The sequence below is a fragment of the Saccopteryx leptura genome, chromosome 1 (assembly GCF_036850995.1).
Source record: "Saccopteryx leptura isolate mSacLep1 chromosome 1, mSacLep1_pri_phased_curated, whole genome shotgun sequence".
NCBI classification, from domain to species: Eukaryota; Metazoa; Chordata; class Mammalia; order Chiroptera; family Emballonuridae; genus Saccopteryx; species Saccopteryx leptura.
In genome coordinates this window covers 288,544,390-288,560,877 of record NC_089503.1, presented here as the reverse complement: position 1 = coordinate 288,560,877, position 16,488 = coordinate 288,544,390, and the positions used below count along the sequence as shown (strand labels likewise).

At 35.4% G+C, this 16,488-nt stretch overlaps 3 protein-coding genes across 3 annotated transcripts; all 3 read right to left on the bottom strand.

The window, feature by feature from the left end:
- Positions 1-752: 752 nt before the first annotated feature.
- On the bottom strand, positions 753-1,747 carry LOC136388351 (taste receptor type 2 member 19-like). Its single transcript, XM_066360250.1, is given in 2 exon segments — positions 753-838; positions 841-1,747. Coding segments are annotated over 2 exon segments (993 nt in total).
- A 9,059-nt stretch (positions 1,748-10,806) lies between these two features.
- On the bottom strand, positions 10,807-11,707 carry LOC136389357 (taste receptor type 2 member 19-like). Its single transcript, XM_066361164.1, is given in 2 exon segments — positions 10,807-11,523; positions 11,525-11,707. Coding segments are annotated over 2 exon segments (900 nt in total).
- Positions 11,708-13,775: 2,068 nt separating this feature from the next.
- LOC136388350 (putative taste receptor type 2 member 33) lies at positions 13,776-14,720 on the bottom strand. Its single transcript, XM_066360249.1, is given in 1 exon segment — positions 13,776-14,720. A coding segment is annotated over 1 exon segment (945 nt).
- Between the last annotated feature and the right edge of the window lie 1,768 nt (positions 14,721-16,488).

The following is a 16,488-nucleotide window of genomic DNA, read 5'->3' as shown; positions in this document are numbered from 1 at the left end:
AACAGCAATCAATGAACAACTAACGTGCCGCAACTATGAGTTGATGATGCTTCTCATCTCTCTCCCTTACTATCTGTCTGTCCCTGTCTGTCTCTGTCTCTGTCTCTCTCTGTCTCTCTCTGTCTCTCTCTCTCAAGAAAAAAGTCATGATTATTTTGCTTTCTTCTTCATCCATACTGTAGAACTTTTTACGAAGCTTTTACTTACATGTTTTAAATCTAATAATCTTTGGTACTGTATATGGTACATATATACAAAATACATTCTAAATATGTTTAGCATTCTTTAATTTAATTATGTGCATCTTTTCCTCTATTAAACAAAAAAAAATAGTTCATGATGAAATAATATCGATTCCAAACATCCATGCTCAACATGTGATTTAGAATACAATATCTGTACCATCTAAAAGATTGCAGGTTCAAACAAAGAAAATCTAACACACTGTGGTAAATATTTCTGGTACTATTTAATAGAAAATAGCAATGATTTTCTGAGATGAGTTGTCAGTTCTTAAAAATGCATAAATATAGATCATAAATTCTCAATTTCAAGATTGTAACTTATAACTAGAATATGTATGTGAAATATTTATGGCTCCATAATCCAGTGGAATTTCTTATACCATTTTGTAAAATTAGATTGCTTGCCTGGAAAGATATAATGTGTTAATCTTATAATATTTCTTGTATTTTTTATAAACATGCACACATCCATATTTTTGTGTGTGTCTAGGTATACCTTACCCAATTCTATGCACATAAAGAAATGTAGTGGGAAGTAGAAAACTTTACAGACTCCATCAGTCTGTTTTCTGCCAGAAGACACATGGCACCCACTTACTTCCTTTCTTTCACCAGCGTCTCTGCTGCCACAGAAATGATAGAAAAGCCTGTCGGAGCTTCTTGTTCCCCCAGATCAGAACTAATGCATGGTTTGAAGGATATAGGATAATAAGAAAGTGGCAAACCATAAAAATTAAGTTGTTCTTTATAGAACTGCACAATAAGATGCTTTGTGCCAGGATATAGAAGATAAATAGCAACAAAAAGGAGATCACACTTTGTATGGCTCTTATGTGGACCTTGGTGCTGGGATCTTGGGATCCTGTGCTACTGAGCTTCATCTTCCTGAGATGTTTCCACAGGGAAAAGATTAGCAACAGAAAAGCTGTCATGTTCACAGTAAAGCATATGAAGGTTGTAAGCACGAAAACAGTCATACTTGAAAGGCGTTCAATGCCCATTGAGTTGGTGTCTCCAGTAATGTTTCCTTCATATTCACCATTATGCATCTTTTCATCTATGCCTATCACTACAACATAACAAACCAAGAAGACAAAACTCCCCAACAATATAATGAGAACCACTCTTTCAGCTTTCCATTTTAGACGAAGGAAAAAAGGGCTGGAGAAATTGGCTATCTTGAGCAAATATAGTATGCAGAGGCTAGTAGCAAGCCAGATGCTGAAATGGCTGCTTACTGCCCAGGCAATATAAGCAATAGTTCTTACTTCTGGACTATAAATAGCTGAGTTAAGCAGAGTTCCGTACCAATGTAATCCGGTTGTCCAGAGTAAACCAATTCTGGAGGCCGCCAGAGCAGTGAGGATTTGATCAGTGCAGGAGATCTTCCGTGTCTTCACCCAGTCAATGCAGTTCACCAGTGCTATGAAGCCATTGGCAATATTTCCTAAGGCAAATTCTATCATTACTAGGATGGAAAAAATTCTCAATAGTAAGTTCATGATGTCTAAAAAGACAAAACAATAAGCTAAGTCTAATATCAGTGGTTGTGATTCCTTTAATAATCTGACCTTAATTTTTATGTGCAGCTGATTTCTGAATTTGCAGTGAAGCTCTGATTTCTTTTCAATACTGTGACCAATGCAAAGCAGGAAAGAATCAGTGTATGCTAATAGATGAGCTCAATGCTATGTTTATGGAAAATATTGTTATTCCCTAATACCTCAAATTGACTTCCTTTCAAACAGTGTGTGACCCTGCTATGGGATCTATTATTTCATAACCCATGCTGAAATGAAAGCTGAATTCTCATTTGCTAACATGCAAATAAAGACATATTGTTTTGCAGTTTTTTTTCTTGTTTGACCTCTCCATAATTTGTGTTCATCAACACTAGTTGTTTGTTAGTAAAATTAAAACACCCAATATACAGTGAATGTCTAAACTATTAGGTGGATCTTGGTCATAATAACTAGAATGATCATCACCATGAATGTTTCTTTAATGCCAGAATTGCATAGAAAGAATTCCAGCTTTTCCTATTAAAAGCATCCAAGATTTTTTTGGGAACCCTGGGAAGCCAATACACCCTAAGAGCTGGCTGCTGATAACAAACACTTTTGTATAATTTCATTGTCTACAAGCTCATATACAGACACACACAAACACACATACATCTTAGGGATAAAATTATTGTCTTATACCTTCCAAAATATTAATTCAGTGTCAGGAAGTCAGTTAGGTTTAAATCCCACTTCTCTCCCATGCTGATTTTTCAACCTATTGTTAACAGTTCTCATACATACCGTTTATGCTTAAGTCTGTGATAAAGTTTCCCTTTTGAGTTAATTTAATATTTAAATATTAATATTTAATTTAAATATTTAGTAATTTTGTGTTTTCTTGTGGTATTTTTAATGCAGGTTCCAGATTTCCATACAATATATGTATATTTAGTTTTATTTTACTCTGTTTAATTCATGTTTGACTACTTAAATACATGTATTTTAAGATTAATAGATGTTAAAGTCAACCTCTGCCCTGTGTTTTATGCAGCTTTAATTTTATATCATAACATAAAGGATTTCAGCAGAGGGTCTTGGAGCCTGACTGCCAGGATGGAAAACTCTTCTTTGCTTTGTATATCTCTGAATTCGGACTTTGTTCTGGAACTACTCTTTGTCTCAATGTAATTATCAGTAAAAAGTCAGGTAACAATGATATCCTCTTTGCGTTGTTCTTGTGAAGAATAGGTATACTATTAGTATAGAATGCTTTCAATTGTGCCTGTCTGATTACAGACAGCAGGCAACAGGATTGTTACACATTTTATACTACAAAGTTTACCTGGGAGAACCTGGGTGTATGAGTATAACGTAGCACTAGGGAAAGGTAAAATTTCTTTCTACAACAACCAATATAAAGGTAGTAAATTTCCAAAATTATATTTTAAATTCATCAGAGAGCTGAACTAGGAAGCTGGATCAATTGAACTAAAATCTGGAGTGAGAAGAGTCTTTTCAGATAAAGAGATGATCTGTCTATTCACTGAATTTCTTATCAAATCCCAGCAGGCTTTATATGCTATGAGTGAATAACTATTCCTAAAATATATATGAAAATATGAAGTGGCCCTGGCCAGTGACTCAGTGGATAGATCATCAGCCTGGCATATGGACATCCAGTGTTCAATTCCCAGTCAGGGCACACAGGAGAAATGAACATCTGCTTCTCCCCTCCTTTTTCTCCTCCTTCTCTTCCTCTTCCACTCCTGCAGCCAGTGGCTCGATTTGGTTTGAGTATGGCCCTGGGTGCTGAGGATAACTTCATTGGAGCGTATCAGACTCAGTTGCTAAAAATAGCTTGGTACTCAAGAGCATTGGCCCAGAATGGGTTGCCAGGTGGATCCTGGTTGGGGCTCATGCAGGAATCTGTCTCACTATCTTCCTTCCTCTCCCGAAAGAAAGAAAGAAAGAATGAAAGAAAGAAAGAAAGAAAGAAAGAAAGAAAGAAAGAAAGAAAGAAAGAAAGAAAGAAAGAAGGAAGGAAGGAAGGAAGGAAGGAAGGAAGGAAAGAAAGAAAGACAGAAAGAAAGAAAGAAAGAAAGAAAGAAAGAAAGAAAGAAAGAAAGAAAGAAAGAAAGAAAGAAAGAAAGAAAGAAAGAAAGAAAGGAAGGGAGGGAAGGATAGAGGGAGGGAGGGAGGGAGGGAGGGAAGGAGAGAGGGAAAAGAAGAAGAAAGAAAGAAAATACAAAGCACCCAGAATAGCCATAAGAATTCTTTTGCTTTTAGGTGAGAGGAAGAGAGATAGTGAGGCAGACTCCCGCATGCGCCTGACCAGGATCCACCCAGCAACCCATTCTGAGTTGACGCTCCAGTATTTTTCAATTTATTTATTTATTTATTTATTTATTTATTTATTTGGAGAGAATAAGAGCAAGAGTGAAGAAAAGAGACAGACAAGGAGAGAGAAGAGAAGCATCAACTCATAGTTGCATCACTTTAATTGTTCATTGATTGATTCTCATATGTGCCTTGACAGAAGGGTTCAAACCAAGCCAGTGATGCCTTGCTGAAGCCAGAGACCTTGAGCTTCAAGACAGTGACCTTTGGGCTCAAGCCAGAAACCATGGGATCATTTCAGTGATATCATGCTCAAGTCAGGGTTTCTAACCTGGGACCTCAGCATCCCAGGTCGATGTTCTATCAACTGCACCACCACCAGTCAGGCAAATAGTTGTTTGTATTTATTACCGAGTTTATAGATAACATATGTGGTCATTACTTTAAGTAAAATGTGTTGTATATACATTTTTACTCCTTTTCATGTTTTCTTTATTTGTCCAATGTTTCTATCTAGGCTAGATTAGTGATCACTAGTTTCACAGTATAGTCTATAGATTATAAATTATGGAAGAAAACTCAGGACAGAAATAGTGGGAAAATTGGCATTGTCCAGAGATCACAGGATGAAATAAGAAAAGTATTTTTTGGATCTGTGACTTTGGTGGTTGGAAATATGACCGAATACTTTGACACAGCCAACATAAATAGGTGGACTCTAATTTCCCTACCATCCAGTATGGGCCATAGTGATTCATTTTATTTTAATAAATAATTTGTCATATAAGTGACACTGGGCAACTTCCTAACTAGAATGAAAAGCTGATTCTTCTTGGGATATCTGCCTTTGGAACCCTGAGTCACCATGCTGGAGATACCAGAGAAACCAAATAGAAATAGAGACTTGAGATGCCTAAGGTCTTCCAGTTCCCGGCTGTTCAAGTATTTCCAAGTGTCTGCACTAGAAACCTTCAGGATGCCCCCAACCACTGTTTGACTGCAGCCTCTAAGAGATTCAGAGTCAAACCCTCCAAATGAGTCATTACTGAATTCCTGGCTCTAGGAACTGTTAGTGTACACTGATTACTGCAGTTTGAAATTACTAAATTTTGAGATGATTTGTACTGCAAAACAGACACTTCATATGGTGGTGGAGAGCTTCCTTTGTTAGGAGCAGGGATTTTTTGTAAATTTAAAATGTGGAGTAAAAGATGAATGTTGGAGTGAAGAAGTAGGCTATGTCAGACAATTGTTATTCTTTTTAGTCACCCAGGAACCAAATCTTGAAACCATGCTTTATATATTTTTTATTTTTTTATTTATTTATTTTATTTATTTATTTATTTATTTATTTATTTATTTTTTTTTTTTTTGTATTTTTCTGAAGCTGGAAACGGGGAGAGACAGTCAGACAGACTCCCGCATGCACCCGACCGGGATCCACCGGGCACGCCCACCTGGGGAGATGCTCTGCCCACCAGGGGGCGATGCTCTGCCCCTCTGGGGCCTCGCTCTGTTGCGATCAGAGCCACTCCAGCGCCTGGGACAGAGGCCAAGGAGCCATCCCCAGTCCCCGGGCCATTCTTGCTCCAATGGAGCCTCGCTGCGGAAGGGGAAGAGAGAGTCAGAGAGGAAGGAGAGGAGGAGGAGTGGAGAAGCAGATGGGCGCTTCTCCTGTGTGCCCTGGCCAAGAATCGAACCCAGGACTTCTGCACGCCAGGCCGATGCTCTACCACTGAGCCAACCCGCCAGGGCCTTAATATTTTTCTAATTTTTATTTATTTATTTATTTTTTACAGAGACAGAGAGTGAATCAGAGAGAGGGATAGACAGGGACAGACAGACAAGAACGGAGAGAGATGAGAAGCCTCAATCATTAGTTTTTCACTGTGCGTTGCAACACCTAAGTTGTTCATTGATTGCTTTCTCATATGTACCTTGACCACGTACCTTCAGCAGACTGAGTAACCCCTTGCTCGAGCCAGCGACCTTGGGTTTAAGCTGGTGGGCTTTTGCTCAAACCAGATGAGCCCGCGCTCAAGCTGGCAATCTCGGAGTCTCAAACCTGGGTCATCCGCATCCTAGTCCGATGCTATCCACTGCGCCGCTGCCCGGTCAGGCAATCATCACTATTTATCTTTACATACAATCCTCTACTCATTTTTTATCTATAGCCTAGTGCACGTGCACCAAAAATTCTCTAGTACAAAAAGTAAGAGTACAGTTAATGGGTCTTGGGATGTGCATCTCCAACTTAACACCATACTGTAGTACAAAGTCATGTTACCAATTCATAATCCCAGGAATATAGTAAAAAAAATCCCATTATTTCAGGTGTTTCCCAAATTAGAAGCATCCAACTAATATTTACACTTTAATATTTTTATACAATATTATCACACTTAATCTTACAATATTTATTCTAATTTCAAAATTATCTTTAGTTAGAAAAATTTGCATTGCTTGTTCCCTTTCAGTGACTATAATTTTATATATTTCATTGTTTATACATATATAATTATACATGTATATAGTTCATTGTTTCTACATTTATCAATATTACATTATATACATTTTCTTTGGCTCTTGATACAGAATACTTTTTTTAATTTTTTTTTAATTTATTGTATTGACATGGATTTCATTCTGTACTTTTATGAACTATCTTCTCCATGTCTCAAATATTCTTTTGTTGCCAGGAAGTGTTATTTTAGCAGAGATATTTCATTTAATCAAGTATAATGTCAAATCACTTTGAGAAAATATAATTACTTAAAAGCATGTTGTGAGGGAAGTTTTACTGCTGTTTAACAAAACCTGAAAGGAACAGTAAAAAGAATGCAGAACTTGAAAAGGAACCTACAGGGTTGCTTCTATTTTGTACCTAATAGAAAGTACAAAATACCTTCTATTAAGGTATTTTCCCATGAAATACAAGAAGTTACTTTAAATTCTCTCTTTAGAGATTTTGATTGTCTCAGAGAATTTAAGATACCAGAGCAGTCTCAAGACGATGTGTTAGCTTGCTGTTTCCCAATATTATCAAGAAAGAATGTCCTGAGGGAAAGAGAGTTGAAATCACCATGACAAGCATCATGGCTTGATATCTCTGTACCTTAATGAAGATCCAACTTGCTATCAGAGTGCAAATAAAATAAATGATGAGAAAGGTGGTCACCATTTCCATGGTCCTTCTATAGGCCTCTGTGCTAGAGTCCCTGGAGCCTGTCAGGTTGAGCTGCAAATTCTTGGTGTGTCTCATCAACGACAGAAATAAAAGGACCAAAGAGATCAGGGACAGGAGAAATGAGATGAGATAACATTGGTCAAACTCAGAAAAAGAAGACTTTTAAATAGAAAATTTTATTTGCATCTAAATGCAAAGTCGTATTTCTTTCATATTTCTTTCATGTACTCTGTAGGTATTCATCCACAAATCATTGAGAGCTTCCTGCATCAAGAGGTTAACGCACAACAAAGTAAGACCCCAGGAAAAACACAAGAACCACTCTGTTGACTCTCCGTTTCAGCCAGATGAAAAACAAATGAGAGAAATTGGCTATCTTAAGGAAGTAGAAAATGCTAAGGCAGGTAGCAAGCCAGGTAGTTAAGTGATTAGTTAGTGTCCACAGAATAGTAACCACTTTTGCTAGTTTCCCGTCGGCATAGAGATGTGGAGATAGTCTCATTATAAATGAATCCAATAGTGTTACCCACATTGAATGGTTCTGGCCATAGCCAAGCTGGTGAGGATGAAATCAGATGAGGAAATCTTCCCATTCTTGACCCATTCGATGCAGTTCACCAGTCCAATGAACCCATTTCCCAGTATTCCTAAAATGAGTTCTCCTGTTGCCACTACCAGAAAACGGACCTTCATTCCAGCTGACATCTGTATATAAACATTTCTAATGTTGTGCCTCATGGACAGCTTTATAGTGATACTGTTGCAGAAGGATATCTATTTATGATGCTTTCTGTCAATATTTTCATCATAATTTTGGAAAGTATAACCAAAATTCTGCTTTGTGATACTTTCAGATCTTTACAAAAGAATAGTTCATCCTACTTATATTATAATCCTAGTGCTAAACAAAACAGTTTTTGAATGCCTATCCTATTACTTACAGTCAGCCACCACAAAATTTCCAGAATAAAGGCAAATGATGACCATCCCTCTGGCATCAGCTGCAAATTTCTATTTGTGTCACTGCCTAAAATGGTGAAGTAAAGTATGTAAGCATGCAAATATGATCATGATGATTTTCCACCAATTTGTACTTGCATCTCCATGAGCCACACATTTAAAAGCAAATATGGAAAATTTGAATAGTAATTGCTATGAAAAAAACTTTATAAAATTCAGTCAACATTTGTTACTCATCAATAAGATCCTTCTACCTGCAAGTATTTTGTTGATACAATTTATTTTATAGATATAATTTATTGTAATTATTTTTATTTCAAAGACCACACCGATATCAAAAATAAATATCTAAAAATGATTAGTAAAAATATTTATAAATGCTAAATCAGAAATTATAAGCAAAGTATACTGGGAATATACATGAGGCAGCTATAAATGCTACAATGCAGAATCAAGTATGGTTTTAGGAAGATAGGAATATTTAGTGTGAATTTGAATGATTTTGAATCTATAAAGAAATACAGAAACAAATTCAAGACTGGTATAAGGGCATGTCAAATTAGCTAAACAGAGGAACTTTTTGTTTTACAAAAACTTACTGGTTTTTCTATTGAAATGTTGCAAAATGTCCTCCAACAATCATGTACTGTATTAAGTGTTTTCATCTTCTCTCTGGGCTATAGAGTGACTGTCTTTTCCAGTCTCCCTTACAGATGGTGAGAACTGTGACTAAATCTGATCAATGTCTTATGAGGGAAAATCATGTGCACCATTTAATGGCTTTTCCTAAAATAATCTCCCCACACATGTTCCTCCGTGCAGCTTTGCTTTCTGCTGTCTAGAATGAACATGACTCATAGGCCATCTTGGAAGCCACTTATTTAAGATAGTGTATTGTGATCAGCCTCATTCCCTGGATAACAGCTTATAGGGAGCTCCTCAAACACATCAGTATTGTTTTAAAAGCAAAATAAATTTAGATTATGTATGAGGTACTTTTTGTATGATGACTCTATGTGTGACAGCAGTTGATTTACCCAGTCTAAGGCGTGTATTGGAATTGAGCATGTGCAGAGTGATATAGAGGCATTTGAATAGTGAAGAAATAGAACCAAGAAATCTATGCCACCTACATATTTTATGTTGGGTGTGATTTTCATTAGTTTTCAGATCAATTTATTGGTAGTTTATTAATCCATTTATTGAGACCATAGGCTGGCTTTTGTGTCCTGTGGAGTCAGCAGGAAACAGGATAGATATCATCCTGCATTATACTGCTTATATTCTATTGGGACAGACAGATGATTAAAAACAAATGAATAAGTTGGATGTAGGGAAGATTTATCTTAAGGTATAGATAATGTTGTTAAAATTTCCTAATACTAAGATTTAATATACATGGGTAAATTTTCAGTTCTTGAACAATATTATATTTATTTTCTGTGAGAGAACTTGTTACAAACTTATGGTAACAGTTTCTATATTATTATTCTCTAATAATTTATCATAAAAACAGATCTTAAAGACATTTTTATTATTACATAGATGTCTTAGATAACAATTTTCATAAATGCATTAAGTAATTGATTTCTGTACTATAATTTTTTACTATTCTTATATTGAACATGTGTTTAAAATGGGAAAGATTTGAATCTTCTTTCTGAAGATTAAAAGAAATTTTAGTAGCAAGATGGAGAAGATGACCGGCAATTCAGAGACCAAATGGTGGTTTAGAGGAAAACTGAATAAATTGACATCAGTTTTCACCTTCAAAAAAGGTCTTCTGCATTCAAAGCCTTTAAGAAATTACTTTCCTAACTGGATATAAACCAATAGCAACATTACAAACATCATAATTTTGCTTTCTTCCTCATCTCTGTTGTAGAACTTAAGTGTTTTCAAATCTTTTTCTTACTTATATTACATCTATTAATCTTTAGTACAGTTTATTGTACATTTCCATAAATTATATTCTAAATGTTTATCACTCTTTAGTTTCATTATCTGCATCTTTTCTTAACAATGTTTGAATTGTTCACTATTAAACAAAGTAAGAAATCACAATGAAATCATATTTATCCCAAATATCCATCCTTAATGTGTGATTTAGAATTCAATATCCTTACCACCCAAAAGATTAGAAATTCAAACTAAAAATCTAAACACATTGTGGTACATATGTGTGGTATTAATTACAAGGGGAAATGGCAGTGGTTTCTTGAGATGAGTCATCAATCTTTAAAAATGAATAAATTCAGATCATAAATTCTTCAACTGTAAAATAATGAGAAACTTTAAATGTGAAAAATTTATGTTTCTATAATCAAGAGGAATTTCTTACACTATTTTGTAACTTTAGCTTGTTTGCCTGAAAAATAATGTAGTTATAATCTTTCTTATTCTTGTCATAAACATGCAAGTATGCATTTTGTGATAAGCTTAGGTCAAAGTTTTTCTAGATATAACCTACCTAATTCTATACACATAAAGAAAAGTCTTAAGAAGAACAAAACTTTACAGACTCCATCTTCTGTTTTTTGCCAGGAGACACATGGTGCCCACTTATTTTCTTTCACCAGCACCTCAGCTGCCACAGAAATGACAGAAAGGCTTGTCGGAGCTTCTTGTTCCCCCAAATCAGAATAAATGAGTGGCTTGAAGCATACAAGACTGCAAGAACCTGGCAGAGCATGAAAACTGACCTATTCTTCAGGGTATTAGAATTCCATGTTAAGGTGATTTGAGTCACAAAGTAAATGACAGATAGAAAGAGGAAGGAGATCACAGTTTGCAGGGCTCTTATGTGGACCTTGGTGCTGGGATCTTGAGATCCTTTACCACTGAGCAGCATCTTCCTGAGATGTTTCCACAGGGAAAAGATTAACAACAGAAAAGCTGTCATGGACATAGTAAAGGATATGAAGTTTGCAAGAATAAAAATAGTAATATTTGAAAGGTGTACCATGTCCATGAAGTTGGTCTCCCAAGTAAAGTTTCCTTTATATTCATTCATATACACTTTTTCATCTATGATTACCACTGCAATATGACAAACCAAGAAGACGAAACTCCCCAACAGTATAATGAGAACCACTCTTTTAGCTTTCCATTTTAGGCGAAGGGAAAAAGGGCTGGAGAAATTGGCTATCTTGAGCAAATATAGTATGCAGAGACTAGTAGCAAGCCAGACGCTGAAATGGCTGCTTACTGCCCAGGCAATATAAGCAATAGTTCTTACTTCTGGACTATGTAAAGCTGGGTTAATCAGATTCCATACAATGTAATCCTGTTGTCCAGAGCAAACCAATTTTGGAGGCCGCCAGAGCAGTGAGGATTTGATCAGTGCAGGAGATCTTTTGTGTCTTCACCCAGTCAATGCAGTTCACCAGTGCTATGAAGCCATTGAAAAAATTTCCTAGAACAAATTCTCCTATTATTAGGATGAAAAGAATGCTCAGTATTGAACTTATCATGTCTAGAGAAAAAGAAAAAAACCCAATTCTAATATTGCTGGTTGTGATTTCTTTAATATTTTGAACTTAAGTCTTATTTGCAACTGATTTGAATGTGCATGAAATTCTTGGTTGTTCTTTTAATCCTAAAATCAATGCAAAGTAAGAAAGCTTTAGGGTGTGCCAATATAAGAGCTCAGTCCTTTCTTTATCAAAAATATTGCTATTCTTCAAACAGCTTAAATTATCTTCTATTCAAATACTTTGTCTTTGCTGTAGGCTGGAGTATTTTATAACTGATGTTTTCTAAGCTGAATTCTCATTTGTTCACATGCAAATATACACATATTCTCTTTCATTGTTTTGCACTTTTCTTTAGTTAACCTCTCCATAATTTCTCTTCATCAACTTTGTCATTAGTAAAATTTAGAAACCCAATACATTGAATATATAATGAATGCTATGAAGCTTGACCATAGATAAGATCAATATGACTACAGATATTTTTTTATTTTTATTGAACTCATTGGGATAACATTTGTTAATAAAATTATATGTTTCAAGTCTAGAATTTTATAATATATCACCTTTATATTGAATTGTTTCTTCATCACCCAAAATCAAGCCACCTTCCATCATATTTTATCCTTGTTTTTTTATTTTTGTATTTAATGTCAAATGTATATAGAAAGAATCCAAGCTTTTCTTATTAAAGCATCGAGGTTTCCTTGAGTACCCCAGAAAGGCCAATACTCAGTAAGTGCTGATTGCTGATAACTAACATTTAAGTATAATTTTAAGCTTATAGATTCATAAACATACAAACACACACACACACACACACACACACACACCTCATGGTTGGAAGGAATTATTGTCACATAGTTTTCAAAATGGAAAAAGTAATTCTCAGTAAGGTCATTCAGGTTTAAATCTCTTTTATTTCATTCAGCATTTTCAGCTTATTAATGGATAACAAACATATCTCTCATGTTACGGCATTGATAAAGTTTCTCTTTTGTATCTATTTAATATTTAAATATTATTTACTTAATTAAAACTGTCAAAAAGTTAAAAAAAAAATTTGGTGTTTGACCAAGTGGAGGTGCAGTGGATAAAGCGTTGTCCTGGGACTCTGAGGACCCAGGTTTGAAACCTTGAGGTCACCACCTTGAGTGCGGGCTCACCATCTTGAACAAGGGGGCACCGGCTTGAGTGTGAGATCATAGCCATGACCCTATGGTCACTGGCTTGAGCCCAAACATTGCTGTCTTAAAGCCCAAGGTCGCTGGCTTGAGCCCAAGGTTGCTGGCTGGAACAGCAATCAATGAACAACTAAGGTGCCGCAACAATGAGTTGAGGATGCTTCTCATCTCTCTCCCTTACTATCTGTCTGTCCCTGTCTGTCTCTGTCTCTCTCTCTCTCAAGAAAATAGTCATGATCATTTTGCTTTCTTCTTCATCCATACTGTAGAACTTTTAACGAAGCTTTTACTTACATGGTTTAAATCTAATAATCTTTGGTACTGTTTATTGTACATGTATACAAAATATATTCTAAATATATTTGTCACTCTTTAATTATGTGCATCTTTTCCTCTATTAACAAAAAATAATACTTCGTGATGAAATAATATCTATTCCAAACATCCATCCTCAACATGTGATTTAGAATACAATATCTGTACCATCTAAAAGATTGCAGGTTCAAACAAAGAAAATCTAACTCACTGTGGTAAATATTTCTGGTACTAGTTAATAGAAAATAGCGATGATTTTCTGGGATGAGTTGTCAGTTCTTAAAAATGCATAAATATAGATCATAAATTCTCAATTTCAAGATTATAACTTATAACTAGAATATGTATGTGAAATATTTATGGATCCATAATCCAGTGGAATTTCTTATACCATTTTGTAAAATTAGATTGCTTGCCTGGAAAGAAATAATGTGTTAATCTTATAATATTTCTTGTATTTTTTATGAACATGCACACATACACATTTTTTATGTGTGTCTAGGTATATCTTACCCAATTCTATGCACATAAAGAAATGTAGTGGGAAGTAAAAAACTTTACAGACTCCATCAGTCTGTTTTCTGCCAGAAGACACATGGCACCCAATTACTTCCTTTCTTTCACCAGCATTTCAGCTGCCACAGAAATGACAGAAAGGCCTGTCGGAGCTTCTTGTTCCCCCAGATCAGAATTAATGCATGGTTTGAAGGATATAGGATATTAAGAAAGTGGTAAACCATAAAAACTGAATTGTTCTTTATAGAATTGCACAATAAGATGTTTTGTGTCAGGATATAGAAGATAAATAGAAACAAAGAGAAGATCACACTTTGTATGGCTCTTACGTGGACCTTGGTGCTGAGATCTTGGGATCCTGTGCTACTGAGCTGCATCTTCCTAAAATGTTTCCACAGGTAAAAGATTAGCAACAGAATAGCTGACACGTTTACAATAAAGCATATGAAGTTTGTAAGCATGAAAACAGTTAGACTTGAAAGGCGATCAGTGCCGATCGAGTTGGTCTCTCCAGTAATGTTTCCTTCATATTCACCATTATGCATCTTTTCATCTATGCCTATCGCTACAACATAACAAACCAAGAAGACGAAACTCCCCAACAATGTAATGAGAACTACTCTTTCAGCTTTCCATTTTAGGCGAAGAAAAAAAGCACTGGAGAAATTGGCTATCTTGAGCAAATATAGTATGCAGAGGCTAGTAGCAAGCCAGATGCTGAAATGGCCACTTACTGCCCAGGCAATATAAGCAATAGTTCTTACTTCTGGACTATATAAAGCTGAATTAAGCAGAGTTCCGTACCAATGTAATCCTGTTGTCCAGAGTAAACCAATTCTGGAGGCCGCCAGAGCAGTGAGGATTTGATCAGTGCAGGAGATCTTCCGTGTCTTCACCCAGTCAATGCAGTTCACCAGTGCTATGAAGCCATTGGCAATATTTCCTAAAGCAAATTCTGTCATTACTAGGATGGAAAAAATTCTCACTAGTAACTTCATGATGTCTAAAAAAAAAAAAAAAACAATAAACTAAGTCTAATATCAGTGGTTGTGATTCCTTTAATAATCTGACCTTAATTTTTATGTGCAGCTGATTTCTGAATTTGCAGTGAAGCTCTGATTTCTTTTCAATACTGTGACCAATGCAAAGCAGGAAAGAATCAGTGTATGCTAATAGATGAGCTCAATGCTATGTTTATGGAAAATATTGTTATTCCCTAATACCTCAAATTGACTTCCTTTCAAACAGTGTGTGTCCCTGCCATGGGCTCGATTATTTCATAACTCATGCTGAAATGAAAGCTGAATTCTCATTTGCTAACATGCAAATAAAGACATATTGTTTTGCAGTTTTTTTTCTTGTTTGACCTCTCCATAATTTGTGTTCATCAACACTAGTTGTTTGTTAGTAAAATTAAAACACCCAATATACAGTGAATGTCTAAACTATTAGGTGGATCTTGGTCATAATAACTAGAATGATCATCACCATGAATGTTTCTTTAATGCCAGAATTGCATAGAAAGAATTCCAGCTTTTCCTATTAAAAGCATCCAAGATTTTCTTGGGAACCCTGGAAAGCCAATATACTCTAAGAGCTGGCTGCTGATAACAAACACTTTTGTATAATTTCATTGTCTACAAGCTCATATACAGACACACACAAACACACTTACTTCTTAGGGATAAAATTATTGTCTTATACCTTCCAAAATATTAATTCAGTGTCAGGATGTCAGTTAGGTTTAAACCGCACTTTTGTCCCATTCTGACTTCTCAACCTATTGTTAACAGTTCCCATACATACTGTTTCTGCTTAAGTCTGTGAATAACTTTCCCCTTTGAGTTAATTTAATATTTAAATATTAATATTTAATTTAAATATTTAGTAATTTTGTGTTTTCTTGTGGTATTTTTAATGCAGGTTCCAGATTTCCATACAATATATGTATATTTAGTTTTATTTTACTCTGTTTAATTCATGTTTGACTACTTAAATACATGTATTTTAAGATTAATAGATGTTAAAGTCAACCTCTGCCCTGTGTTTTATGCAGCTTTAATTTTATATCATAACATAAAGGATTTCAGCAGAGGGTCTTGGAGCCTGACTGCCAGGATGGAAAACTCTTCTTTGCTTTGTATATCTCTGAATTCGGACTTTGTTCTGGAACTACTCTTTGTCTCAATGTAATTATCAGTAAAAAGTCAGGTAACAATGATATCCTCTTTGCGTTGTTCTTGTGAAGAATAGGTATACTATTAGTATAGAATGCTTTCAATTGTGCCTGTCTGATTACAGACAGCAGGCAACAGGATTGTTACACATTTTATACTACAAAGTTTACCTGGGAGAACCTGGGTGTATGAGTATAACGTAGCACTAGGGAAAGGTAAAATTTCTTTCTACAACAACCAATATAAAGGTAGTAAATTTCCAAAATTATATTTTAAATTCATCAGAGAGCTGAACTAGGAAGCTGGATCAATTGAACTAAAATCTGGAGTGAGAAGAGTCTTTTCAGATAAAGAGATGATCTGTCTATTCACTGAATTTCTTATCAAATCCCAGCAGGCTTTATATGCTATGAGTGAATAACTATTCCTAAAATATATATGAAAATATGAAGTGGCCCTGGCCAGTGACTCAGTGGATAGATCATCAGCCTGGCATATGGACATCCAGTGTTCAATTCCCAGTCAGGGCACACAGGAGAAATGAACATCTGCTTCTCCCCTCCTTTTTCTCCTCCTTCTCTTCCTCTTC